Consider the following 27,794-nt stretch of genomic DNA (forward strand, 5'->3'; position numbering starts at 1 on the left):
AATTATCGCTCTACCCAGGCGGTGGTGTGGATCTCCGCTCCAATTGGGGCCGTACCATGGCGGAGAAGACTCAAAAGAGGTGGGTCTGCTGCTTGAGAAAAGCCCTTTCTCAGCTTTGCGTAGGGGTGGAACCTGTTCCTGGTCGCCAATGGTGGCGACTCAGAGGGTGTCTCATCCTGGGCCTTCGGGCTGAAGGTACCTCAAGCCCAGACCTGGCGTCCACTGAGGGAGGGGGCTACGGAGTGGGGGCGGGGAGGGCTGAGAAGGGACACGGAGTCACCGCCTGGAAGGTTTTTGTTTCTGTCTGTCCTTCCCTCCCCGTAGGCGCCTGCGCAGAGGGGGTCTCCCGGCGGGGCTGCGAGGAGAGGGTGACGTCAGCTTTTTCTTGGGGCGCAGGGGGAGGCGGGCTCCCTTCTCCAGCACAATCGGCGGTACTTGGGGCAGCTGTACCCCACGGCTTGGCGCTGGATTCTCTGCTGCATGTTGCGAGACCCCACGCCAGTGCTGGCCGCACCCCAGGCCCTTCCTGTCTCTGGAGGGTGGGGTGTGTAAAGGGATTTACGGTCCCTGTCAGAAGGGGATCCGCGCCTCGAACTGTGACCCACACGCACGTGCGCACACACACACACACACACTATATATTCAGATGCGGGGAGTACATGCGCAGATTTGTTGCACAGATATTTTGCGTAATGGTGAAGTTTGAGCTTCTAGTGTACTTATCACCCAAATAGTGAATGTTGTACTCGATGGGTAATTTTTCAGCCCTCACACCCCTCCTACCCTCGCTGCTTTTAGAGTCCCCAGTGTCTGTTATTTCCCTCTTTATGTTTCTGTGTACTCATTTTAGCTCCAACTTAAAAGTGAGAACATGTGCATTTGATTTTGTTTCTGAGTTATTTCATACGGTAATGGCCTCCAGTTCCATCCATGTTGTTGCAAAAGACATGATTCCTTTCTTTTTTATGGCTCTGTAGTATTCCATCGTATAGATACACCCCATTTCCTTTATCCAGTCATCCGTTGATGAACACTTAGGTTGATTCCATACTTTGCTATTGTGAGTAGTACAGTGATAAAGGAGTTTAATTGTCTTTTTAGTACGATGGTTTTCTTTGAGTAGATCCTGGGTCGAATGGTAGTTCCATTTGGATTGGTAGTTCTATATGAATTGCTGGGTCCAATGGTACTTCTGTCTTTAGTCCTTTGAGAAGTCATACTATTTTCAATAGATGAACTAATTTACATTCCCACCGATAGTGTATAAGCTTAGAACTGTGACATTTTCTGCCAGGCGTGGAGTGAACAAGCTCCTTTGTAAACATATGGGGAGGGCAATTTTGGCTGCTTCTCCGGTAGTCTTCATTGCTGGGGTCTCTTGGTGGCTGTTGGTGGCTGGGATGTCACAAGTGCAAAAGTAAAGCCGTTTCGAACAGCAGCAGTGTTGAGCTCCCTCTGCTGACTCTTTTTGACAAAGAAAACTGACATTGTTTCTGGTGCCGTAAATTAAAATTTAGATTTTTCTTCCATTTAAGCAGATGCTCTATAATTTTTTTTTTGTAAGCTAAAGAGGAACAGATGTGTTATAAATATTATGTGCAGTAGATAGTAGCTGACAGTGAAGATGAAGGTATTGTTGACTTGTTACTTTAACAGATCTGAGGTTAAGTCTTGCCCTCCCATCTGCCGGCTCACCTCTCTGCTCCCACCACTCCGAGATACAGAGGGGTCCTTGCAGAGATATTGGGACCACGTTTTAGTTGGCCTAGTTGGTGAATTAATTCTTCCCTCCCCCACTGAGAAGTGTGCTGATTGTGATGCAAGCATTACCTGGGATCTCTCCCTTGGGCGTAAAACTGAAGGCAGGGGGCACTTGTGAGTCTCTCCTACTCTCAGTTGCCCGGGACAAGTTAAATGTTAGATAATGCTCTTTTCATAATGGGAAGGAAGCTGAGGAAATGGAAAATTGCAATGAGAAATAAGGTCTAAAACAAGAGACATTTTATAGAGGCTAATTTATTTGACCAGGGCTTAATAAAACTGCATATTTTACCATAAAAACCCACTTTAAGTGAAAAGTGTCGGAGAAATGACATTTACAGATGGTGATACATTCAAGGACAGTGTCATTCATTTATCATGGAAAAACATCTGGAGTGACAGGATGTTTCCAGAAAACTTTCAACTAGAAGAGAGATGACTGATTTCAGGACAGTGATGCCCCAGGAATGAACTCTGCTCCAAGAAATTTCTAGTCTCTGAATTTCAGTTTTTTCTGTAATATGAGAGGGTTAGACCAGGTGATTTTCTGCTTTTACTAAAGTTTTCTTTCTTTTACTTTCTTCTAATTTCTTTCTTCTAATCTTACTAAAATCTTTCTTCTCCAATACAGTAGGAGGGCTACGTATTTTCTGTTATTTCAGCAGATTGACTTTTTTTTTTTTTTTTTTGAGACAGAGTCGCTCAGGTTGGAGTGCCGTGAAAGCTTTGCACCATGCCTGCTTCCTGTTTTTTTTTTTGAATTGGAGTCTCACTCTGTTGCCCAGGCTGGAGTGCAGTGACGCAATCTCAGCTCACTACAACCTTTGCCTACCGGGTTCAAGCGATCATCCTGCCTCAGCCTCCTGAGTAACTGGGACTACAGGTGCCCACGACCACACCTGGCCAATTTTTGTATTTTTAGTAGAGACAGGGTTTCAGCATGTTGGCCAGGCTGGTCTCGAACTCCTGACCTCAAGGAATATGCCCGCCTCAGCCTCCCAAAGTGCTGGGATTACAGGCGTGAGCCACTGCACCTGGCCCAAATTGACTCTTGACAGGCTGTATCACCCAGAAGGACCATTGGTAGGATTTCATTGACTTATGCCTTGTAAAAAGTCAGAGCCTGACAAAATGATGGAAACAGCTGGAGTTGTGTCTATTCTCAAAACCATTTCTTGAAGATAGACTCAGGGATTATTAGTTTTTTCTATCTGATACATTATTTTTTTCTTTACTTAGAGCTTTAAAAATACATTGCGGTGTGAAGTTTGTCCACCCTAAATTGTGGAAGAAAAATTTGTGTATGTCTTTTTTTTTTAGTTCATCACACTAGTAGGGAAATTGGTACAATCTGAAAAATAGTTTTCATCTTACTTTGCATGTATATTAGGGAATACTTTGGGGTAAGATTCTGGCATAGAAATGATGGAGAGTCATGTTAATGAAAGAATCTTTACCCTTCTGTCTCTCACAGCTGTATTTTTAGAACTCTCTTATGAGCTTCAAAATCTGTATTTTCAGTCGCTTATTGGGCATATCTGGTGACTATTCCGTAGATACCTCAGACTGAGTTTATCTAAAATTTAGCCAAATGACTTTTTTCTCTGAAATCTGCCCCTCCTCCCATAGGCTATTCTCAGATGGTGCCATTAGTTTTCCAGATCAGAAACCTAGAGGCTTTGACTTTGCTCCCTGGCTCCTGACTTTTGGTTAGTTTTCTTTTTCTTTTCTTTTTTCTTTTTTTCCTTTTTTTTTTTTTTTTTTTTTTTTTTTTGAGACAGAGTTTCACTCCGTCACCCAGGCTGGAGTGCAGTGATGCGATCTCGGTTCACTGCAACCTCTACCTCCTGGGCTCAAGCAGTCCTCCCGCCTCAGCCCCCCAAGTAGCTGGGAGTACAGGTGTAAGCCACCATACCCAGCTAAGTTTTCTATTTTTTGTAGAGATTGGGTTTTACCATGTGACCCGGGCTGGTTTGGGTTGTTTTTCTGGCATAAATGAAGCTGAGTCAGAGCAGCTGATTTTGAGCCCTGGAATTTGAGTTTCCCTCTCCATCAGAAATCATCCCTTCCCAGGAAGGGGACAGGATGGCACCAGTTTCCTTATTTCACTCCATGCCCCTCACCCCCATCCTTCTGTAGTTGATATGGTTTGGCTGTGTCACCACCCAAATCTCATTTTGAATTGTAGTTCCCATAATTCCCACATGTTGTGGGAGGGACCAGGTGGAGATAATTGACTCATGGGGGCCATTTCCCCCTTCCTGTTCTCATGATATGAGTTAGTTCTCACAAGATCTAATGGTTTTATAAGGGACTTCTCCCTTCACTGGGCACTCATTCTCCTCCCTGCCACCATGTGAAGAAGGACATGTTTGCTGCCCCTTCTGCCATAGTTGTAGGTTTCCTGAGGCCTCCCCAGCCATGCTGAACTGTGAGTCAATTAAACCTCTTTCCTTTATAAATTATCCAGTCTCAAATATGTCTTTATTAGCAGTGTGAGAACAGACTAATACACTAGTCAAACTTATTTCCCCTCCACAGAGAAGAAAGCAAATATAGTTTGCTCTTTATATCCATGGGTTCCACATCCATGGATTCAACCAACCTCAGATCGAAAATAGGAAAAAAAAATTGTGTCTGTAAACAATACAGTATAACTATTTACAGAGCATTTACATTATATTAGGTATTGTAAATTATCTAGAAATGACAAAGTATGAGAGGATGTGTATAGGCTTTATGCAAATATTGCAGCATTTTATATCAGAGACTTGAACATCTGAGGATTGGTCTGGGAACCAATCTCCCACAGATACTGGATACTGAGGGATGTGATTATACACACTTTATGGTCCTTGGGGCCTGTAACAAGGAATGGGAAGTACCTACCTTCAACGTTGCCTAGAAACCAGATTTTTATTAAATGTGTTTATTGCCAAGTCTTGTTTCTATTTCCTAGACATACCTGCAGCTTCTCCTATGTGCTACCAGTGCATTTGATGTGGTTTGGCCCTGTGTCCCCACTCACATCTCATCTTGAATTATAATGCCCACCTGTTGAGGGAGGGACGAGTAATCTGAGTGATTGGATTATGGGAGTGGTTTCCCCCATGCGGTTCTCGTGATAGTGAGTGAATTCTCACAAGACCTGATGGTTTTATAAATGGTAGTTTTCCCTGCGCTCTCACTGTCTCTCTGTCCTGCTGCCTTGTGAAGAAGGTGCCTGCTTCCCCTTTACCTTCCGCCATAATTGTAAGTTTCCTGAGACCTCCCCAGTCATGTGGAACTGTGAGTCAATTAAACCTCTTTCCTTTATAAACTACCCAGTCTCAGGGAAGTTCTGTATAGCAGTGTGAAAACGGACTAATACAGCATTTCAGGCGTGCATTCTCTCTGTAGGATTAGACCAGCTGCCTCCCTGACCCCCACCACCGCCAAGTACTTCTTCATACGTGTCAATTATCTGCATACCATTTTGTGACATTGTTGGCTTGGGAATGGGAATCCTTCAGTGACTTCTTGCCTACAGGTGCAAATTCAAATCCCTTGTCATGGTGTACAAGCTTGTTCATGGGCTGGTCCTGCTTTTCCTCCCAGCCTTACCTGCTGCCTTTCTCTTCATGACTTTCATGCTTCTACTCATTCGGTGATGTCCAACCTGGGAGGGGGAAGAGGTTTTTACTTTGTTACTTACTAGTCTCTGCTTAGATGTATGCATATGGTATTTCAACATAGAATAGATAAAATAGTGTTTTAATATTTTTACATAAGTGTTCTTGCACAAACATTTACACTTTTCTTTTCTTTTTTTTTTTTGAGATGGAGTATCGCTCTGTCGCCCAGGCTGAAGTGCAGTGGCGCTACCTCGGCTCACTGCAAGCTCTGCCTCCCCGGGTCACGCCATTCTCCTGCCTCAGCCTCCCCAGTAGCTGGGACTATAGGCGCCCACCACCATGCCCGGCTAATTTTTGTATTTTTAATAGAGACAGAGTTTCGCCATGTTGGCCAGGTTGGTTGGTCTCAAACTCCTGACCTCAGGTGATCCACCTGCCTTGGCCTCCCAAAGTCCTGGGATTACAGGTATGAGCCACCATGCCCAGCCCAAAGTGGAAAAATTGGAAATCAAAATTTTGAAAAATCCAAACAAAATTACGAAGACAAAATATCTAAAATGTTAGTGTTATTTCATAGTAGCTGAGAGCACATTTAACACCGTGAATGTCATTGCCATTTAGAAAAATTCTTTTCTTAATGAAGTTTCCTAATAACCATCACTGTAATGGAGAAGTCATTTGATGCACTTCCTCATGTCAGCTCATGGTTCAGCTAGGGTCGGTGTTTACATACAGCTTTGTCAAACAAAAGATAACAGCAGAATATAAAAAAGCATCAATAAGTTATATGGAAATTATTAGAGTCTTTTGAACAATTTGTACTACAATTTATATTACTTTGTAAAAAGTTTCTCTCATGTTTGTGTGTGTGTATGTATATATATGAGAGTAAATAGAAGTATTTGTAAATTTTAAATTTCTAAGTTAGTATTACTTTGCTGGTTGTTAAATAGTTTAAATGTATATTTTTTCACCCTGCCTTTACAAAAATAATGGCATATTATATACTGTCTATTTTCTCACTTCACTTTTTTTTACTTTTAACAATATAGCTTGGAGATCGTTCCTTTTTTTTTTTTTTTTAAGAGATGAGGTCGGCCGGGCGCGGTGGCTCACGCCTGTAATCCCAGCACTTTGGGAGGCCGAGGCGGGCGGATCACAAGGTCAGGAGATCGAGACCACGGTGAAACCCCATCTCTACTAAAAATACAAAAAATTAGCTGGGCGCGGTTGTGGGCGCCTGTAGTCCCAGCTACTCGGGAGGCTGAGGCAGGAGAATGGCGTGAATCCGGGAGGCGGAGCTTGCAGTGAGCCGAGATCGCGCCACTGCACTCCAGCCTGGGCGACAGAGCGAGACTCCGTCTCAAAAAAAAAAAAAAAAAAAAAAAAAGAGATGAGGTCGCACTATGTTGCCCAGACTGGTCTTGAATTCCTGGGCTTAAGCAATTCTCCTTCCTTGGCCTCTCAGAGTGCTGGGATTACAGGTGTAAGCCACTGTGCACAGCCATTCTAAAATCTTGACAAGGGATTATTCATTCTTTTTGATGACCATGTAATAGTCTATAATATACCATAATTTATTAACTGATCTTCCACTAATGAATATCTAGGTTGTTTTCAGCTGTTTGCTGTTTAGAAACATGCTGATATTAAAAGAAAAGGTTCAAAACTCTTCTCAAGCATTTTAATACTATAGCACATGTGATTTGGGATGATGGACAATATACCAATTGAAAAATTTATAATCTATTAAAACCTTACCCTCTTACCATTGACTTTCCATTTTTCCATCTTTTTTTGTTTTTTTCTGAGATGGAGTTTCACTCTTATTACCCATGCTTGAGTGCAGTGGCGCGATCTCGGCTCACTGCAACCTCCGCCTCCCGAGTTCAAGTGATTCTCCTGCCTCAGCCTCCCGAGTAGCTGGGATTACAGGTGCCCGCTACCACACCAGCTAATTTTGTATTTTTAGTAGAGATGGGGTTTCTCCGTGTTGGTAAGGCTGGTGTCGAATTCCCGACCTGAGGTGATCCGCCCACCTCAGCCTCCCCGAGTGCTAGGATTACAGGTGTGAGCCACTGCATCTGGTCTTTTTTTCCATCATTTTTTAAACCTTGTTTTCATTACAGTGTCAGGGTAGCTTCTCCAACAGTATTTTTAATCTTACTCCTGGTAAATGTTACCTTTTTCTTGCTACAGTGTGAAGATTGCTCCTGGAGCAGTTGTATGTGTAGAAAGTGAAATCAGAGGAGATGTGACTATCGGTAAGAAAATAGTTTATTTACTCTTTTTCAAGAATTGATGTGATTTAATCTATTTTAGTGCTTTACAATTAGATACTGTCTTCCATGTTTATTTCACGGATGTCCTAGTTTTATTGACAAAACAATGCATTTTCTCCTATGTGTTTAAAATTTCTGAAGGAATACAGTGTGATGGAGGCTGTGTTTAAACTCCTATCTGAAATACTAATGAGGCTGTATAACAAAGTCATTCGTGTATTTGAGAGAGATCCGTTGTGTACCTGCGATGTGCCAGGCACGGTGCTACGGTGCTGCCTTTGTGGAGCTTCGTGGAGAGCGTGGGCCATGGAGTCAACGGACCTGGGCTGCTTTGCTCCTTGCTCCTTTCTTGCTGGGTTACTTTGGACATATTACTTAACCTCTCTAACCTTGATTTTTTTTTTCCCCATCTATATAATTGTGTATATCAGGATCAGGTGTGGCTGCATGTAGGTGTGGCTTACCGCTGCAGGGGTTTATTCTCTCATATAAAAAGTTTTGAGGTAAGTAATGCAAGGCTGATTAGTTCATTGTCCAGCATGGAGCTCCCGTCCTGTAGGCCAGGAAGTGATGGCTAGAGCACCAGCCGTCATCCTGGGTGAGAAAGGGGAGGCATGGAAGCAAAAGGGCATGTGTCCCAGCTGTGAGTCAGCTCCCTTTAAATAGCCTTCCTGAAAGTTCCACACGACCCTCCCCTGCAGCTTGATGTGTCCATGAGATTGTCTTAGCCATGAGACCAAGCTGCAGGGGAGTTTGTCTATCTCTTAGGTTTCTTGAAAGAGAACATGAAAATTGTGAGTAGTGAGCTGTCAATAACCGTTTGCTGTTAACGCGGTCAGATCTTCTCAGTGTAGCCTTGTCAGAGCTCAAGTCCAACATTTTACATACATGAACTTGACTAAATTCCTCAGACATTTTACTCTGTTCTTTTACCTGGGGTTTGCCTGGATATGGTGCCCTTGCGGTTTTATTGGTGTGAGCTCATTCTTACCAGCAGCCGCATGTCACCTGTATGCTACCAGACTAAAGTGTTCAGTGAACTGTTACACTTTCAGAGAGGAAATACACTTTATTTCCTTAAATGAACAGTTTCTTTAATAGAAAAAAAACCCTGTAATGTCATATTTTTATTCTAAAAATATCTAAGCCTCCAAACAATTTAGGCATCTTGTCTTATAAAACCAGTGGAGATTGTGCCAGTATTATGGAACATTGTTAAGAATTTGCCAGGGGCCAGGCGCGGTGGCTCAAGCCTGTAATCCCAGCACTTTGGGAGGCCGAGATGGGCGGATCACGAGGTCAGAAGATCGACACCATCCTGGCTAACACGTAAAACCCCGTCTCTACTAAAAAATACAAAAATCTAGCTGGGCGAGGTGGCGGGCGCCTGTAGTCCCAGCTACTCGGGAGGCTGAGGCAGGAGAATGGCGTAAACCCGGGAGGCGGAGCTTGCAGTGAGCTGAGATCCGGCCACTGCACTCCAGCCTGGGCAACAGAGCGAGACTCCGTCTCAAAAAAAAAAAAAAAAAAAAAAAGAATTTGCCAGGTTGGTTGATTTAATTATTTTAAATTGAGATACTTTAAAAATGTAGAAAACGGCCCTGTTTCTTTTCAGTGCTGTGTTAACTCTTTGTCTTTTGTATTACCTAAACCACTTGCAAAGTGTTTATGAAGGAAAATGAGGAGCGCCATGTTTTTTAATTTTTTACAATCTCTGCTGCAGACTGGGACCACATATTTATCAAAATGCTCCTCTGTGTTGTTTTTACTCATCATTTTACTGCATTATAATTGTGGCTATCATCATGATATTCTAGGAATAATACCTTATAGTAGTTTACAACGCATTCTTCAGTTAGAAGGAAAGTAAGACTGAAGTAATTATGTAGATTTTCCCTGGCATTTCTTCTACTTCCCCATTTTACATTTTTTCTTTTTTTAAAAAATCCCCCAATGTTACAACAACCCTGTTTTGTTGTTGTTGTTGTTGTTATTGTTTTGTGACGGGGTCTCGCTATTTTGCCAGGCTGGTGTTAAACTCATGGGCTCAAGCGATCCTCCTGCCTCAGCTTCCCAAAGTGTTGGGATTACAGGTGTGAGCCACCACACCTGGCCCCACAACAACCCCATTTTAAATAACTATATAATGTCTACTATAAGATAGATATATAGATAGTATAGCTACATCTGCAGGCATAAATATACACAGACATTACATGGGTGGGGGATATGTATTTCAGATTTGAAATAACATATTTTACAGAAGATTTTCTGGGCTGTAAAGGCATTATCTGTGCAAGGAAGGTAGCTGCCAGTGATTGGTGGACCACTGCCTAGGACTGAGTTTTAGGGGTATCAGGGATCAGTATTCACTTTCCTGTTTCTCCCTCTGGTTTTCACTACGTTGTGCTCCTCCCCCTTCTTTATGCCTCTTATGTTCCTACTTTCCCTACATGTTGAAATTATTTAAGAAAGCAGAGGCCGGAAAGAGTTCAAGACCAGTGTGGAAAATATAGTGGGATAAGAGAGAGAGAGAGAGAAAGGAAGGAAGGGAAAGAAGGAAAAGAGAGAAAGAAAGAGAGGAAAGGGAGGGAGGGAGGAAAGGAAGGGAGAGAGAGAGAGGAAGAGAGAGAGAGAGAAAGAAAATAAGGAAGGAAAGAAAGAAAAGGAAAGGAAGAGAGAGAGAAGAAGGAAGGAGAAAAAAGAAAAATTAGCAGAAGGAAGGGAGGGAGGGAAGAAGGAAGGGAAAAATTAGCCGCATGTGGTGGCACGTGCCTGTAGTCCCAGCTACTTGGGAGGGCTCAGTGAGCTATAATTGCACCACTACACTCCAGCCTGGATGACAGTATGAGACCGTGTCTCAAAAAAATAATAATAATAATATTACATAAGGAGGTACATTGTTTAAAGCTACTTTCCATCTAGTTTGTTTGTTTGTTTAGAACCAAGGTCTTATTCTGTTGCCCAGGCTGGAGTGCACTGGTGTGATCATGGCTCACTGCGGTGTCAAACCTCTGCACTCAAGTGATCCTCCCACCTCAGCCTCCAAAGTAGCCAGGTCTACAGCAATGCACCACCACACCTGGCTGATGTTTGTATTTTTGTCCAGGCTGGTCTCAAACTCCTGGCCTCAGTTGATCCTCCTGCCTTGGCCTACCAAAGTTCTGGGATTACAGGTGTAAGTCATTGCTCTTGGCCCTTCAACTAGTTTTTGACCACTAGCTGGTGGTGCACAATTCTGATAGTTAAAATGACATTTTAACACAGATTTTCTTTCTTTCTTTTTCTTTTTGAGACGGAGTCTGTCTCACTCTGTTGCCCAGGCTGGAGTGCAGTGGCGTGATCTCGGCTCACTGCAACTTTCACCTCCTGGGTTCAAGTGATTCTCGTGTCTCAGCCTCCCAAGTAGCCAGAATTACAGGCATGCGCCACCACACTTGGCTAATTTTTTTTTGTATTTTTAATAGAGACAGGGTTTCACCATGTTGGTCAGGCTGACTTCAAACTCCTAACCTCAAATGATCCGCCCTTTTTGGCCTCCAAAGTTAACACAGATTTTCGGTGATGGATTATAACATAAGAAGTGGTAATACATTTTTAAGGAAAGAAATACCTAGCGATTTACAGTTTATCACAGCAGATGGCCTCCAAGTGAATACTTGTTATATTTACTTTGACCCAGTGTTTCGAAACAAGAAAATTTTTGCTCAAATACTGAAGACAAAAAAACTCAATTTTAAAAGTTAAGGAAAATTTGAGGAAAAATGAAGGTTCAGAAGAGTGTTACAGTTACCGATGGTTCTGTCTTCTACAATTCTTGTCTCCTTTTTGTTACGTATGTTTCTTATCTTCAACTGTATAATACGGGAATTTTCCAGAATTGGTATTTAGATAATCATTTTTGTCCTTGTTGTATTTAGTATAAAATGTTTCAAGTCTTTTGGCTTCTATTAATTCATTTTTCTGATGTAATGCATCAGATTAAAAAGCTTCTGGGAGATATAATTATAAAAGCAAAGAGTGGAGATAAGTCATCTGATTACAACTGTCACCACCCTGCTTTATTTTTCATCTTAGGGCTTTTATTGTTGCTTTTGCTTAGTTTATCTGAGTTAAGTAGCAATAAACTGTAGTTTAATTCATAGATTTTTTTCAGGATGTTTTGTGTAATTTTCCACCCTCTAGTCATGTATATTTTTACAAATTATTCCATTCTGAAATATTTTAGGAATAAAGTAATGTTTTCCTTTGCTATGTTTCAGGCTAATGGAACTTTAAACTCAATCTGTTTTCCTAGAAAAGCAGGTATTTGTTTTTTCAGAGAAACTAGCTGGATGCTTGGAAGTATGGTCCTTAAGCAGAAACCCTATAACTTGAAACTCTGCTGGAGCCTGACCCCCTTATTCAAGGCTGTTCAGAGACAAAGTCTGGGAAAAGTAACAGCCCTCTTGTTAATTACAATTTGGGTAAATAAGGTTTCATAGCATCAAGCCTATTTTTAGTCAGTCTGCCTTCATTCATGGGCCGTGAATTATTTCCCGTAAATCTTTGAGAGCCGAAAACCTTTCTGAAAGGCACCCTGAAGCACAGTCCCATGGTCCGTTACAGGGCGAGAGGCTGGGACAGGACTTAGTCAGGACATCAGTATGTGAAGGCAGAATTCTTCACAGTGGAAATGTTTTGTGCTGGAAGCACTTTGTCCCACTTACTTAGTCTCTCTAGGAGAGTTTTAATACAGACCAAAAGCCTCCCTTTCATTGCAGCAATCTTTTTCAGGAAGGCAGAACAGTGGCTTTGACTTGAGAAATTATCACCTAGAAAGCACTCTTAGAGGTACTTCAGCTTACAGTTCAAGAAAATTGTTTAGTTGTCACAAAAACAGAGCTTAAGGCCTTTCGAATTATTTATTGACAAATGGAAATGTACACAAAGATTGCTTTCTGTGGCAAAGATAGACAGAAAAAGTGTCCTTTACCAGGGAAATGGAAATTGGATGCAAGGAATATCTTTCTGGCTGTGTGGCACCAAGCCCAGCCAACCCATTTAGAAAAATAATTCATCAGCCAGTAAGGCAGTTCCAACTCTAGACACGTTTATCCAAACACGGAGATAAGCCAAATAGGGCTTCAGCACATTTGGTAAGAAAATACACAAACTGCCCTGCCAGAAGGAGCGCCAGGGTTCACAGCAAGCTTTCAAACAGTGTTTTCCATGGTGACAGAGTTTTATTTTTAAAGCACTTGAACCTCAAGACCCTTAAACTTCATGTTGAATTCAGACCCGATCTAGGTATAATAAAAGTGCTCATGGCATCAGAAAAGCATGAAGTGAACCGTGGCCACGTTTCAGTGTGCTATTTCTAATGGTGCTTGAGTTGCTGGGCTCTGGACTCTGCTGCCCAACCTCCCATCATCAGACCACACAGACAGAATTACCCGCGTCATTCTCGGAAATCACAGCCTTCCTTTAAGAAGTTCACCAGGCCAGACGCGGTGGCTCACGCCTTCAATCCTAGCACTTTAGGAGGCTGAGTCGAGCGGATTTCCTGAGCTCAGGAGTTCGAGACCAGCCTGGGCAACACGGTGAAACCCCATCTCTACTAAAATACAAAAAATCTGCTGGGCGTGGTGGTGGGCGCCTGTAGCCCCAGAGGCAGGAGAATTGCTTAAACCTGGGAGGTGGAGGTTGCAGTGAGCCGAGATCTTGCCACTGCACTCCAGCCGGGGCGACAGAGCGAGACTCTGTATCCAAAAAGAAAAAAGTTCACCAAACCAAAATCTTAGCGGTTACATATCCTGAAGTCCGCTTTTGCTAACCACTTCAGTCTGTGCCCAGAAAAGACCCACAAGAAGTTGAGAGAACCTATTTGATGTATTATTGCCTGTGACATTTGCTGTCACCTCACAATTTAAAGTTGATCGTTTCTCAAACTTTTATTTCAGCCGCTTAACACTGGGACCTGTAGTTTGCAATGCTGCCAGCAGGTGGAGGTGGTGTCTAAATCACTGGTCTCACCTAAATGCAGCGGTGCTTTCTCTCCCTCTCTGGACACAGCCCTCAGATTTCTAACCAGGCATTTTCCAGTTACTTGTTTAATAATTATTAATAATGATAAAGACAGTAATAATAATAAAATACCTGCTTGAAATAGTTCACATATTATTTTTTCAATATTGTGTAAGACGTCTTACAGGACTGAGGTTTATTTTAATTTTTTTTGTTTGTTTTTTTGAGACAGAGTCTCACTTTGTCACCCAGGCTGGAGTGCAGTGGCGCAATCTCAGTTCACTGCAACCTCTGCCTCCCGGGTTCAAGTGACTCTCCTGCCTCAGCCTCCCAAGTAGCTGGGATTACAGATGCCCGCCACAATGCCCGGCTAATTTTGGTGTTTTAGTAGAGATGGGGTTTCGCCATGTTGCCCAGGCTGGTCTCGAATTCTTGTGCTCAAGTGATTCACCTGCCGTGGTCTCCCAAAGTGCTGGGATTACAGACGTGAGCCACCACGCCTGGCCTATTTTGATTTTTTAAAATGTGTGCTTCTGGTATCTTCTGTGAAAAAAAAGTTTTAAAATTTTTAAAAAGTGTGCTTATTTGTTTGGGTTCTTTAAGAAACATGGATTAGTCATTTTTGAAAGGGAAAAATGAAAGTATCACTTGTTTTCATAAGTTTTAAAGAAACACACAGGTCCCAGGGGTATCTTTGTCTTGTCAAGAGCTACAGCTTGATGACCGGCAGAATATCTAGTGTCTCTGGCTACTTATCTAGCAGTGGCAAAGGATCTGCTTTCTGTCACAGACGTGACGATCACATCCTCCTATCTTTTTTTTTCCCCCTCAGAGAAAAAAAAAAAAAAGACATTGTCAGAGACAGTATCTTGCTCTGTCGCCCAGGCTGGAGTACAGTGGTACAATCATTGTTCCCTGTAGCCTTGAACCCCTGGACGCAAGCAATCCTTCTGCCTCAGCCTCCCAGGTAATTGGGACCACAGGTGCACCCTACCATAACTGGCCAATTTTTTTTAATTTTTCATTTTGTAGAGAAGCGGGTGTGACTCATTGCCCTGGCTGGTCTGGAACTCCTGGCCTGAAGTAGTCCTCCCACCTCAGTCTCCTGAAGTGCTGGGATTACAGGTGTGAGCCACTGTGCTCAGCCCCATATCTAAGATTTTTAAAGCTAGTTATGGAAAATACTTTCATTAATCTTTTTACTGTCTGATCGTGTGGTGTGGAATTTTTCCCCTTGGTTAACAGGAGGTATTACCCTGATACCTGAGTAGAGGTGCAAAGCGGTTCTTTTTCTTCTGTGTCCCAGACCAGAACTAGTTATTTTGCTTACTATGAAAAAGTTATTCATTAGCTCTTAGTAGTAAATAGTGATAAATATCCCATTTTTTAAGAACCATGGTCCAGACCCCACAATCCCTCTTTCAAACATTATTTCATATAATCCACATTTCAGCCCAATGAAGTAGGTTACAGATCTCTTCTTTTTATAGATGAGAAAACACGCCTTTGTGAGAGTAAGCACGTCACCTTTAGGTGATAGAGTCCGGTGTCTAGACTTTCTAGACAAGGCGGGGGGTGGGACTGGCTGGGGCTTTGATTACAAAGAACCTAAAAGAGGCATATTGTGTCCTGTTATCATAGACTATTTTGACGTAAAATATAAACCTGGTATGGTGCAAACTATACATTTCAGTTGGTTCCCACAGCTGGAAGCCTTACAGTTTCTCCTTTAAAAGAAATCCACTGCTCGTTTCCCTGTTGTTTGGGGCCTCAGCCCCGAAAGTGGTGATGTCTAAAATGCCATTATTAAGGGACCTGTGAAATAAATTATGGTATATTAATATAAAATGAGATACTTTTCAGCCATTAAAAAGAGTATCTGTCTAGATATACTTACATGGAAAAATTACCATGAAATAAGCAAATTGTAGAAGAATAGGTACTATTTCTTGATTTGAAAGACGTGTGCTTGAAATGCATATTTTTTTCCAAATCATATTTATTTTTAAACTTTTTAATGAGATATAGCTTATATGGAGTGATATTTACAGATTTTTTTTTTATTGTTTTTTTTTTTGAGACGGAGTCTCACTCTGTCACCCAGGCTGAGTGCAGTCGTGTGATCTTGGCTCATGGCAACTTCCACCTTCCAGGTTCAAGCGATCCTCCCACCTCAGCCTCCTGAGTAGCTCAGACCACAGGTGTGCACCACCCTGCCTGGCTAATTTTTTTGTATTTTTCGTAGGGACAGGGTTTCACCATGTTAGCTAGGCTGGTCCCGAACTGCTGACCTCAAGTGATCCACCCACCTCGGCCTCCCAAAGTGCTGGGATTACAGGCATGAGCCACCGCCCACAGCAGTATTTACATATCTTAAGTATACAGTGGAGCTTACATCTGGAATAATATACCCCAAATTTTTAAGAGTAGTTACCTCTGGGGAATGAGATTAGCATAAGAAGATCTTTCACTTTTTGCTTTGTTTGAATTTTTTGTAATGATCATGTTATTATATAAATATGTATATAGCTGTGTGAATGTGTGTATATATATGCATATATATTTTTGTTTGTTTTAAATAAAAGATTAGATGCACACATTTACACTCATGTTCCACTTGAGAAGCTTCCCAGGGATCTCAGAGATCCATCCCATCTTCTATCCTGAAATCTTCCATCCTGAATAGGAGAATATGCCTGGGAAATTTTACTTTAAAAGCTGAAGATTTGGAAAGCCAGAAGTGACTGAGAGATCAAGGCCACTCTCTTGTTATTTCTTACCAGACTGTGCGTCCTGATAAGAAATGTTGGGGTGTTGGACTGAGCAGCCTGTTTTAGGCCCCCACCCTCCTTATCAACCTCCAGCAATTCCTCATCAGGAAAAAGAATAGGCGTCCCTGAGGTTCTCTCCAATTCTCTGGGCACCAGAAACACCTCCTTATTTTTAGTACATTTGTGAATGAGTGTATATTAAGCATTCCCAGTTTTCAAGATAAAAAGTTCAAAAGGACAAAAATAACATGTATTTATTTTTATTGCCCCATATCATATAGTGGGGCATCTCAGCTGTCACAGGCAGATAATAATTATGAATTGACAATTTATATAATTAGGTGGGGCACAGTGGCTCACGCCTGTAATCCCAGCATTTTGGGAGGCTGAGGCAGGAGGATTTCTTGAGGCCAAGTGTTCAAGACCAGCCTGAGCAACATAGTGAGACCCCATCTCTAAAAATTAGCTGGATGTGGTGGCATGTGCCTGTAGTTCCAGCAGCTCAAGAGGCTGAGGCAGGAGGATTGCTTGAGCTCAGGAATTGAAGGCTGGAGGGAGTTATGATCACGCTACTATACTCCGGCCTGGGTGATAGAATGAGATCCTGTCTCTAAAAAAAAAACAAACCAATTTACACAATTGAATACTGAATTTTTTGGACAGTGTCACTTTCCTAATCCCCCACCCCCTCCGTCAACACTTCTGTCCACCCTCCCTTACTTTCAGAGTCAGTTATTTCATCTGCTTGTGTTTACCCATAAAAATTGCCTTGGGGGGGTACATGGGATGGGTATTGGAGAGAGGCTGAAGGAGGCTATGTTTTCCCATCAGTGGTTTCATTATCACCAGAACCCTCAGCCTGTGGTAGATAAAGCTGGGAGGGAGTGTGTTAGCATTCCAGGCTCAGGGCGGGGTACTGTGCTGGTGAAGTGAGAGTAATGAGGGCCCTGGCTGTTCCCTTCAATTTGAGACTGGAGGCATCGCCTCAGGGCTCCCCACACCAAAGTCCTAGGACTCCAGTGATCACCTTTGGGTCCTTCTGCTGCCTCCCTTTAACCTTTTCAGCTTTCACTGGTTTGAATCATATCCTGGGCCAGACGGCAGAAGCTGTGCCTCCTTTCAGTAGGTGTGCTCGTAATAGGGACACTGACAGAGGAGCAAAGCTGTTAGATCCCATAATTTCTGACTTCTGTCCACCCATGTTTCTCCTTTTTTTTTTTTTTTTTTTTTGAGACAGAGTCTTGCTGTGTCACCCAGGCTGGAGTACAGTGGCATGATCTCAGCTCACTGCAGCCTCTGTTTCCTGGGTTCACACGATTCTCCTGCCTCAGCCTGCCAAGTAGCTGGGACTACAGGCACATACCATCATGCCTGGCTCATTTTAGTATTTTTTGGTAAAGATGGGGTTTTGCCATGTTGGCCAGGCTGATCTCGAACTCCTGACCTCAAGCGATCTGCCCATCTCGGCCTCCATATTTCTTCTTAATTATGTAATAAAAAGACTAATTCGGAGGCACACTCACATAAGAAAGCAGAACATGTTAAGCAAAGAGAGCCTTACCTTGCTGAGGGAAAAGAAGGAATTAATTTTTATTGCCAACTTTGTGTCACATGCTGTGTCTCCCAACATTATCACCCCTAGCCCTTACAGCAACCCTGTGGGACTGGTGTTGTCATCACCTCTGTTTCACCACTGAGATCACGGGAAGCTTCCGAGTGGAGGCTGAGCCAGAGCTGTCTGGCTGTAGTGCCTGTGCCATTCCACTCACATTTGCTTGCAATTTGGCCCTGACTACCGATGATAAAGCCCGGGAGATAGTATCTGTGAAGTACCTAGCTTGGTGCCTGGCACATACTTAGAAAATGTTCCTCCCAACAGCCTCACCCATCCTCAGTCACCTTCCACCCGCCTGTTGGAAGCATAGCCTCCACCACTAATTTCTTCTCAAACTATTTTTAACAGGACCTCGGACAGTGATCCACCCTAAAGCACGAATTATTGCAGAAGCCGGGCCAATAGTGATTGGCGAAGGGAACCTAATAGAAGAACAGGCCCTCATCATAAATGCGTAAGTAAGACTCTTATACATACTGTGAACCAAGGACGATGGGTAATGGTTTTTCTTAATTTTAGCTGTCTGTAAGACCCTTTTCAACGGACATCCAGGATGCGTACTATTTTAGAGCTAGAGAAACATTAAGGGTCTTTTTCAACATAAGTAAATAAGCAAACCAAAAACCATATGAGGGAAAAGACTTGTCCAAGATGAGAGAGCTGAGTAGCTGCCTAGAATCTTTGATGCTGGGCCTGGTCATCTTCCCCTTACATGTGGCTTTCTCACCCATTCCTTAAGCAAACATTTCCTGAGCACTTCAAGCCTCCCAGTGCTGTGCCCACCACCCTGCAGAGAGTTTTTTTGGATTTTTCGGTTCTAGCCGAAATGTTATTACTCATGCCTAAACATGTGAATTTAACTCTAATATATTTTTTCACATGTTTTGCACAGGTGACACCCAGAATTATAGTTGAAAAATGTGGAGTCCTAGAGGCAATTTTTTAACTGTAAAGATTAAAAAATAATAAAATACTAGAACATGTGCATGATCATAGTGAACCAGACTGTAAAACCCATGAATTTTTCATAAACATTTATAAGTTCTTTCTAGATAAAATTTTGGGAAGGAATTCAAGTTTATACCTAATTTATAGCAACCGTGTATGGAATTTGTAAGAAAGACCTTGGGAAAATATTTAACTGTCAGAAAAAGACTGATTTAATGCTTACTTAGGATTTAAAATACATTTGGCACCTTCAGTGTAAGTCAATTAACAGCAGCTATATTCTGCAGTAACTCAACTGTCAGAGATAAAACACCATTTAAAAATGGCGTCCTCTTCTTAGAACACAAACATTTTATCTTCCAAGTATTTCAACTAGCTAATAGCAATAATTATTTTATGTGAATATCTGTTTATGTTTCACAATCCCAAATAATTATTAAGAGTGGAAAATTTTCAAGTTAGGCATGATTTTGATTCTAGTTAACAGCCTAAAAAGATAGCTAGCATCTTTTTTCCTTAGTCCTGGAGAAGACCCACTGGACTTTGAATTTAAAAAATAAACTAAAGTAGGCCGGGCGTGGTGGCTCACACGGGTAATCCCAGCACTTTGGGAGGCCAAGGCAGATGGATCATGAATGAGGTCAGGAGTTCAGACCAGCCTGACCAATATGGTGAAACCCCGTCTCTACTGAAAATACAAAAAAAAATTAGCCGGGCATGGTGGCACCCCACCTTGTAGTCCCAGCTACTTGGAAGGCTGAGGCAGGAGAATCACTTGAAGCTGGGAGGCAGAGGTTGCAGTGAGCCAAGATTGTGCCACTGTACTCCAGCCTGAGCGACACAGCAAGACTCCGTCTCAAAAAATATAATAAACTAAAATAAATAAATTAAGGAAGGCTGTTCTTCTCTACACACCAATGACTTCTTCATTTTTCAGTAGCTCTCTTCAACTCAAAATCAAGCCTGCTCTAGCATACAGGATGAATGAATGACTTAAATTAAGAAATAACTTACATAGGCTGGGCGTGGTGGCTCACACCTATAATCCCAGCACTTTGGGAGGCCCTGACTAGTGGATCACCTGAGATCAGTTCGAGACCAGCCTGGGCAACATGGTGAAACCCCACCTCTACAAAAATACAAAAATTAGCCGGGCCTAGTGGCACGTGCCTGTAGTCCCATCTACTTGGGAGGCTGAGGCAGGAGAATCTCTTGAACCCAGAGATGGAGGTTGCAGTGAGCCAAGATGGCGCCACCGCACCAGCCTGGGTGATAGAGTGAGATTCCATATCCAAAAAAAAAAAAAAAAAACAAAAGACAAATAACTTACATAGTCATATCTTTTAAGCTTGATGTAGGTAAAATTTAAGGAATTAACCAACAGCCAGGTGCAGTGGCTCAAGCCTGTAATCCCAGCACTTTGGGAGGCCGAGACAGGCGGATCACGAGGTCAGGAGATCGAGACCAGCCTGGCTAACACAGTGAAACCCCGTCTCTACCAAAAAAATACAAAAAACTAGCCGGGCGAGGTGGCAGGCGCCTGTAGTCCCAGCTACTCGGGAGGCTGAGGCAGGAGAATGGCGTAGACCCGGGAGGCGGAGCTTGCAGTGAGCTGAGATCCGGCCACTGCACTCCAGCCTGGGAGACAGAGCAAGACTCCGTCTCAAAAAAAAAAAAAAAAAAAAAAAAGAATTAACCAAAATTCGAAAATGGGAAGAAAATTGCTCATCGTGTTACTGACTTTTTGGATGATTTGTTTCTTCTTTTTACAGTTACCCAGATAATATCACTCCTGACACCGAAGATCCAGAACCAAAACCTATGATCATTGGCACCAATAATGTGTTTGAAGTTGGCTGTTGTATCCTTTACAATAATCTACCATAAATAATTCCCGGCTGTCCTTTGGTACCTAAGTCTTCTGTAGAAATTGTAAAACTGTCACAATTTGGCTATCAAATATACTTACATTCATAATATATATTATATTTTTAAAAGTAGGTCATCCAGGCTGGGTGCGGTGGCTCATGCCTGTAATCCCAGCACTGTGGGAGGCCAAAGTGGGCAGATCACTTGAGGCCAGGAGTTCAAGACCAGCCTGGCCAACATGTTGAAACCCTATCTCTACTATTAAAAAAAAAAAAATTAAAAAATCAGCTGGGTACGGTGGCGCATGCCTGAAATTGCAGCTACTCAGGAAGCTGAGGCAGAATCGCTTGAACTCAGGAGGCGGAGGTTGCAGTGAGCCAAGATTATGCCACTGCACTCCAGCCTGGGTGACAGAGCGAGACTCCATCTCAAAAAAGAATAAAAATGGCCGGGCGCGGTGGCTGAAGCCTGTAATCCCAGCACTTTGGGAGGCCGAGACGGGCGGATCACGAGGTCAGGAGATCGAGACCATCCTGGCTAATATGGTGAAACCCCGTCTCTACTAAAAATACAAAAAACTAGCCGGGCGAGGTGGTGGGCGCCTGTAGTCCCAGCTACTCGGGAGGCTGAGGCCGGAGAATGGTGTAAACCCGGGAGGCGGAGCTTGCAGTGAGCTGAGATCCGGCCACTGCACTCCAGCCTGGGCGACAAAGCGAGACTCCGTCTCAAAAAAAAAAAAAAAAGAATAAAAATAAAAATAAATAAAAATAGGTCACCTAGCTCTTTGAACAGACTTTTTTAATAGTATATATGTTTAAAATGGTCCCTTCTGTTCCTGTAAATAAGTCAATAGAGTAAAGTAAGTATGCCGTTTTTAGACAACGCAGACACACATGTATCTTTAGCTCAGCACTTTGAAAGTAACCACTTTTGCTGGTTGACAGGTAGCAATGTCTGAGTGACAATAAACATAGAAATAGCAATGCTGGCTTCCTTCTTGATTCAAGAATCCCAACTTTGTCAGTGTGTCACCTACATAGTTTTAGGTAGACAACACATTGTCTGATTCAAGAAAATGGTGTGTAGGGTTGAAAATATTCCATTATTCATGTGTTGTCTTCCCCCCCCCCCCAGAATGTCTCCAGTTCTTTTGCTTAGTTTAGTACTCTAAAAAGATAGTAAAATCAGGCCAGGCGCGGTGGCTCATGCCTGTAATCCCAGCACTTTGGGAGGCCAAGGCGGGCGGATTACCTGAGGTTGGGAGTTTGAGGCCAGCCTGACCAACATGGAGAAACCCCATCTCTACTAAAAACACAAAATTAGCCGGGCGTGATGGTGCATGCCTGTAATCCCAGCTACTCGGGAGGCTGAGGCAGGAGAATCACTTGAACCTGGGAGGCGGAGGTCGTGGTGAGTGGAGATTGCGCCATTGTACTCCAGCCTGGGCAATGAGTGAAACGAAACTCCGTCTCAAAAAGATTTAAAAAAAAAAAAAAAAAAAAGATAGTAAAATCTTATGGCGTCAGCAAAACATACAATATATAGTAGAAAATATTTACAAGGAAAAATCTAAATGTTCAACGATAGCAAGATATTTAAATAAATTGAACTATGAGCATAAAACCACTAGGACCACTAAGCAGTCATTTAAAATTATGTTTTCAAAGATTTTACTTTATCTTTTTTGAGACAGGATCTTGCTCTGTCACCCAGGTTGGCATGCAGTGGCATAATCATAGCTTACTGCAGCCTCAGCTCCCAGACTCAAGCAATCCTCCCATCTCAGCCTCCCAAGTAGCTGGGATTATAGGCGCACACCACCGTGCCCAGCTAATTTTACTTTTGGTAGAGATGATGTCTCACTCTGTTGCCCAAGCTGGTCCTTGAACCCGTAGGCTCAAGCAATCCTCCCACCTTGGCCTCCCAGAGTGCTGGGGTTACAGATGTGAGCCACCCTCCCTGGCCTAAAGATTTTAATAGCGTGGAATAATGCTTGCAAATTTAAGTGAACTGAATAAGCTATAAAAGTTTATACAGTTTGATTCCCACTTATATACAGGAAATTCTATATATTCATATAAAGATATATCAAACTTTTAACAGTGTTTAAGTGATTGGGTGATGGATAATTTTAATTATCTTGAAACAATTATGAAAATACTCATAAAATCAGAGTATAAGGACTTGTTTCTTCAAAAAACACAAATCATTTATTTATACCTAGAGATATTTATGTTTAAAGATTAAACCGTTACCACAGATTGCCCAGACCCAAGAGTTCTGGCAAGGGTGAGCCTGCATGGCCCATCTGACACCCCTGTCCTCTGTCCCAGTGCAATATAAAAACATACTGTGTTAGTGGGGACTAAAGGTGAACATATTTATAGTATTTACCTAACTCTGGCTTACAGATTCCCAAGCTATGAAGATGGGAGATAATAATGTCATTGAATCAAAAGGTAAGCTACGTTCAGAGTTTTATTGTCAAAGCAGTGACCTCTTTTCTCTTTGTGTTCCGGGAAACAGCCTAATACAAACTGGCAAGGTGGTGTGCTTGGAAGGGGGCTACAATAGCTGGCAAACTAATTCTTTGCCACTAAGGAACCTTAATCTGGTTATGTGGTTGTCTGGTAATGTTAAATACATTAAATTTAAAATCAGCTGTGTACAGGATTGAATTAAACCATAAAGTTTAAATGAAAGATTCGGAAAAGATTTCTACTAAATACTAGTCTCTGAAATTTTAGTTGGGTAGTGTTGTTGTAGAATTAAAGGAGGGGAAAAATCACAGTGTCTCTAGCAGTTGCTTTCTTTAATTTCAGGAATACTTTTCCCTAACCAATCAGAAACCAATATCATGAGCTTGTAAGTGGGACCAGACAGGAGATTATGTAAAGTCAGTGTCACTACTGGGAAGCAACTTCAAGAGCTTGTCCCACCAAGGTCCAGAAAGAACCTGGATGATGCCAGTTCTTTAGATTAGTGGGTTATCTTTCTTGGTCCCGAGTGGCATGAAAGAAAATGCTGCTTTTTTAAATAATAAAATGATACTTTGTGTTAATCTACTTAATGACTTTTATTTTAATTTGGATTATCAATTATCACTATTATCATCAGCATTTTCTGTTTATTTTATGCTTACTGTGTTTCAAACCTGTGCTCATCACTTTACATCTGTTATTGCATTATTCCTTAAACTGTGAGGTAGAGTGGCCTCTTCGTTTTATAGATGAACTTGAGCTTAGAGACTTGGCGGTGACTTTCCCAAGGTCACACAAATAGCAGCAGAGCTCCATTTTGAATCCATCTGACCCTGGCTTGTACTGCCTGCCTCTGTGTTGTCCATACAAACTCCAAACTGGTGTATTTTCTTTAACTTTTTTCTTAAGGCCAGTTTACATTTTTATACCTAAATCATCTTAGGAAAAAAAGTGTTGCAGTCATTTGATGTCTTAAGTTGCAGTTCTTTCTATGTTTTTATTGCAGCATATGTAGGCAGAAATGTAATACTGACAAGTGGCTGCATCATTGGGGCTTGTTGCAACCTAAATACATTTGAAGTCATCCCTGAGAATACAGTGATCTATGGTGCAGACTGCCTTCGTCGGGTGCAGACTGAGCGACCACAGGTACTAGAACCTCTCTTTAAAAAGAGTTCTATCTGCTAATTTTCCCAAAATACAATGTAATTGTCTTCATGAGGCAGCAGGTACACTATTTAAGAAGAACATAATTAAAATAAAAGAAGCCAGGCTCAATGACTCATGCCTGGAATCCTAGCACTTTGGGAGGCCGAGGCAGGAGGATGACTTGAGGCCAGGAATTTAAGACCAGCCTGGGCAACATAGTGAGACTCTGTCTCTACAAAAACTAGAAAAACTTAGCCAAGTGTGGTGGGGCATGACTATAGCCCAGCTACTGAGGAGGCTGAGGTGGGAAGATAATGCTTGAGTGTGAGATTACCATGAACCATGATCATGCCACTGCACTCCAGCCTGAGCAACAGAGACCCCAACTCAAAAAATAAATAAATAAAAAGAAAACAATGAGAAACATGCCGAAAACCCAGGATTTAATTGCAGTTCAATTATTTAGTCTTTAGGTTAATATCAAAAATATATACAAGGATGACGATGACAAGTCAGTTATGAGAAAAGATCCAGAAATGTTACTCTTGGTCTCATGCATTGTCACTGACAATGCATAAACAAACCGTACAAGCCATATTGATTTACTCCTAAAATACCAGTCTTCAAAGTTAAGGAATGACCATACTACATTTATCCTGTGCCTCTACCTGGGGTGTGTCTATTTAGTTTATTGCCATAGCTTCATAATAAACACAGTTTGTGAATAAGAAAGTATGTTTGGATATTTTCCTGGCTTGAAAAATTATCTCCTCCTAGAAACTCAGATCAAGAATAATGTCGAGTAAATATTTGGAGTTTAATATTAGAGTAGGAGATGAAAAAGGGCATTTGGGCTTCCTTTGGACATAAGACATTTGTATTGCAGTTTTGAGCCTCATTGCTTGGCACATTCGATATATATTTCTTCAGTTACCTAGCCTCCTTTTCTTCCCACTAAAGAAAATAGTTTCAAGGACTGTGGGAGGCCAAGGCAGGCAGATCACTTGAGCCCAGGAAGGAGTTCAAGACCAATCTGGGCAACATCATGAGACCCCATCTCTACAAAAAATAAAAAATCATCAGTTGGGCCTGGTGGCATTCACCTGTAGTCCCAGCGACTTGGGAGGCTGAGGTGGGAGAATCGCTTGAGCCCAGGAGGTCAGGGCTGCAGTAAGCTCTGTACCACTGCACTCCAGCCTGGCTGACAGAGTGAGGATCTGTCGCAAAAAAAGAAAAAAAAAAAAAAAAGAATAGTTTCAAAACATAACTATGCCTCTGATTCTTAGCCATATTTTATCGGGAATCAAAACTCCAGTTCTTTCTGGGTTACTCTATTTCTGTAATGTTTGGCTTCATTATTATTATAATTATAAACAAGTATTACTCTATAGACTAAAAAAGAAATAACACCAAATCTAGTCATTTTTTTACTTTCTACATAACAGCAAAAATGACTGAAGACTGGGAAATGAAGCTGGTGTTGAGGAAGGGAGATTAGAATTAAGTGAGCAAGAATATCTGAAACTTATTATTTTATAATATGCAATATTGTCTTCCACATTTCACTGATCATAAGGACTATATAGAGGTCTTTATTAAAAATAAAGATTCCCCAGACTTATTGAGTCACAGTGCTAGGGCAGGGGCCTAAAAAGCTATATTTTTTACAAGTACTGCAGTGAGTTTTACAATCAGGAAAATCTGGGCAGTACTCATATATGAAGAATGAAGATCAGACAGGTGTATCCAAGTACACCTCAGCTGTGTGGCTCTGTAGGTCACGTGGAAAACAAAATACTATGGGTGTTTTACTTATGTGGTCTTCTGTAATTGGAACTTTTTAACTTTTCAGAAGCCAAGATGAAATCTACAAAAGCGAGTTTGAAAAGTGACTTCTGTATATTTTTATATAAATATATAAAATCTGTTGGCTTTTTCTTGTAACCAGACTTAGCATATGTTCATTATAAATTTTAAAAAGACGAGCAGGTAAGCAAAATTGAGTCAATGAAAATCACCTATAATTCCACAACTTATTTATTAATAACCATTGCTACCTGGAACTTTTTTTTTTTTTTTTTTTGAGACAGGGTCTGGCTCTGTCACCCAGGCTGTAGTGCAGTGGCGCAATCATGGCTCACTGCAGCCTCAACCTCCTGGGCTCAATCCACCTGCACCCCCGCCACCCTGCTTCCACCTCAGCCTCCTGAGTAGCTATGACTACAGGGGCGTGCCACCACACACAGCTAATTTTTAAATTTTTTGTAGTGACAAGATCTCCCTATGTTGCTCAGGTGGTCTGGAACTCCTGGGCTCTAATCATCATCCTCTCTGGGCCTCCCAAAGTGCAGAGATTACAGGCATGAGCCACCACGCCTGGTCGCTTCGTGGTACTCTTGACTTTGCTTTCTGCCAGCCAGCCTTAATTACCTTATCTTTTTAGCCCCAGACACTACAGCTGGATTTCTTGATGAAAATCTTGCCAAATTACCACCACCTAAAGAAGACTATGAAAGGAAGCTCAACTCCAGTAAAGAACTAAGAACAGTATATGACATGAAGATAACATTTTGTCTTTGACCACTGTCTTTTGAATGGGCCCACAGTGTTTATGCACTCTTAACAATGCACAGAATAATATGTGTTCACTGTATTTTGTAAAATTGGGTTGAGAGGAAACTAATGGAGTTTCATTGTAACTGTCCTTTGTAATTTATATAAATGTATTATTTTCATATATCCTTGCTTCTTTTCTGATAATTTACAGATTTAGCTTTTCTTTTGTTGTATAAACTGCTGCCACAAATTTTAGTTATGTGAAAGACTACCATGACAAGAAAAGACATACTGTTATGTATTTACATTCTAGCATAGACTAAACTGAATAAAAAGGCTGATAACAGCGCCTTTAGTGGGCATAATCAGGTTTTCTATTTGAATTAATCTTTTCTCTTAATTTTTATTATGTACTAGTTGTATTAAAGCTAATGTGTTTACTTTTTCCTCTTGTGGATTTGTAGCTGTTTAAAATTTCAGGTGAAATTTCAGTAGCTATTGAATTAATTTAGACTTCACTTTGTTTTTAAGAAAAATACAGTTTTTTTCTTTTTGGTAAAACAAAAGTAATCAGGGAAAGATGTCTTCAGTAGAATACAAATGAGTGGCATTCTTGGGTTTCTGAGGACAATGAAACGAAAAGAAATTTTGAAATTTATACACGTTTCTGAAATTGTTAATATTTTAGCATAGTACTAATCACTCATCATTGAGCTTTATTATTCTATTGTCTGTAGTGAGCA

At 41.7% G+C, this 27,794-nt stretch overlaps 1 protein-coding gene across 1 annotated transcript; it reads left to right on the forward strand.

The window, feature by feature from the left end:
- DCTN6 (dynactin subunit 6) lies at nucleotides 1-27,410 on the forward strand. Its single transcript, NM_001257422.1, is given in 7 exon segments — nucleotides 1-79; nucleotides 7,575-7,639; nucleotides 18,398-18,503; nucleotides 20,770-20,858; nucleotides 23,278-23,325; nucleotides 24,353-24,495; nucleotides 26,939-27,410. Coding segments are annotated over 7 exon segments (573 nt in total). The 5' UTR covers nucleotides 1-56; the 3' UTR covers nucleotides 27,038-27,410.
- The last annotated feature ends 384 nt before the right edge of the window (nucleotides 27,411-27,794 follow it).

The sequence above is a fragment of the Macaca mulatta genome, chromosome 8 (genome assembly GCF_049350105.2).
Source record: "Macaca mulatta isolate MMU2019108-1 chromosome 8, T2T-MMU8v2.0, whole genome shotgun sequence".
Classification (NCBI taxonomy): domain Eukaryota; kingdom Metazoa; phylum Chordata; class Mammalia; order Primates; family Cercopithecidae; genus Macaca; species Macaca mulatta.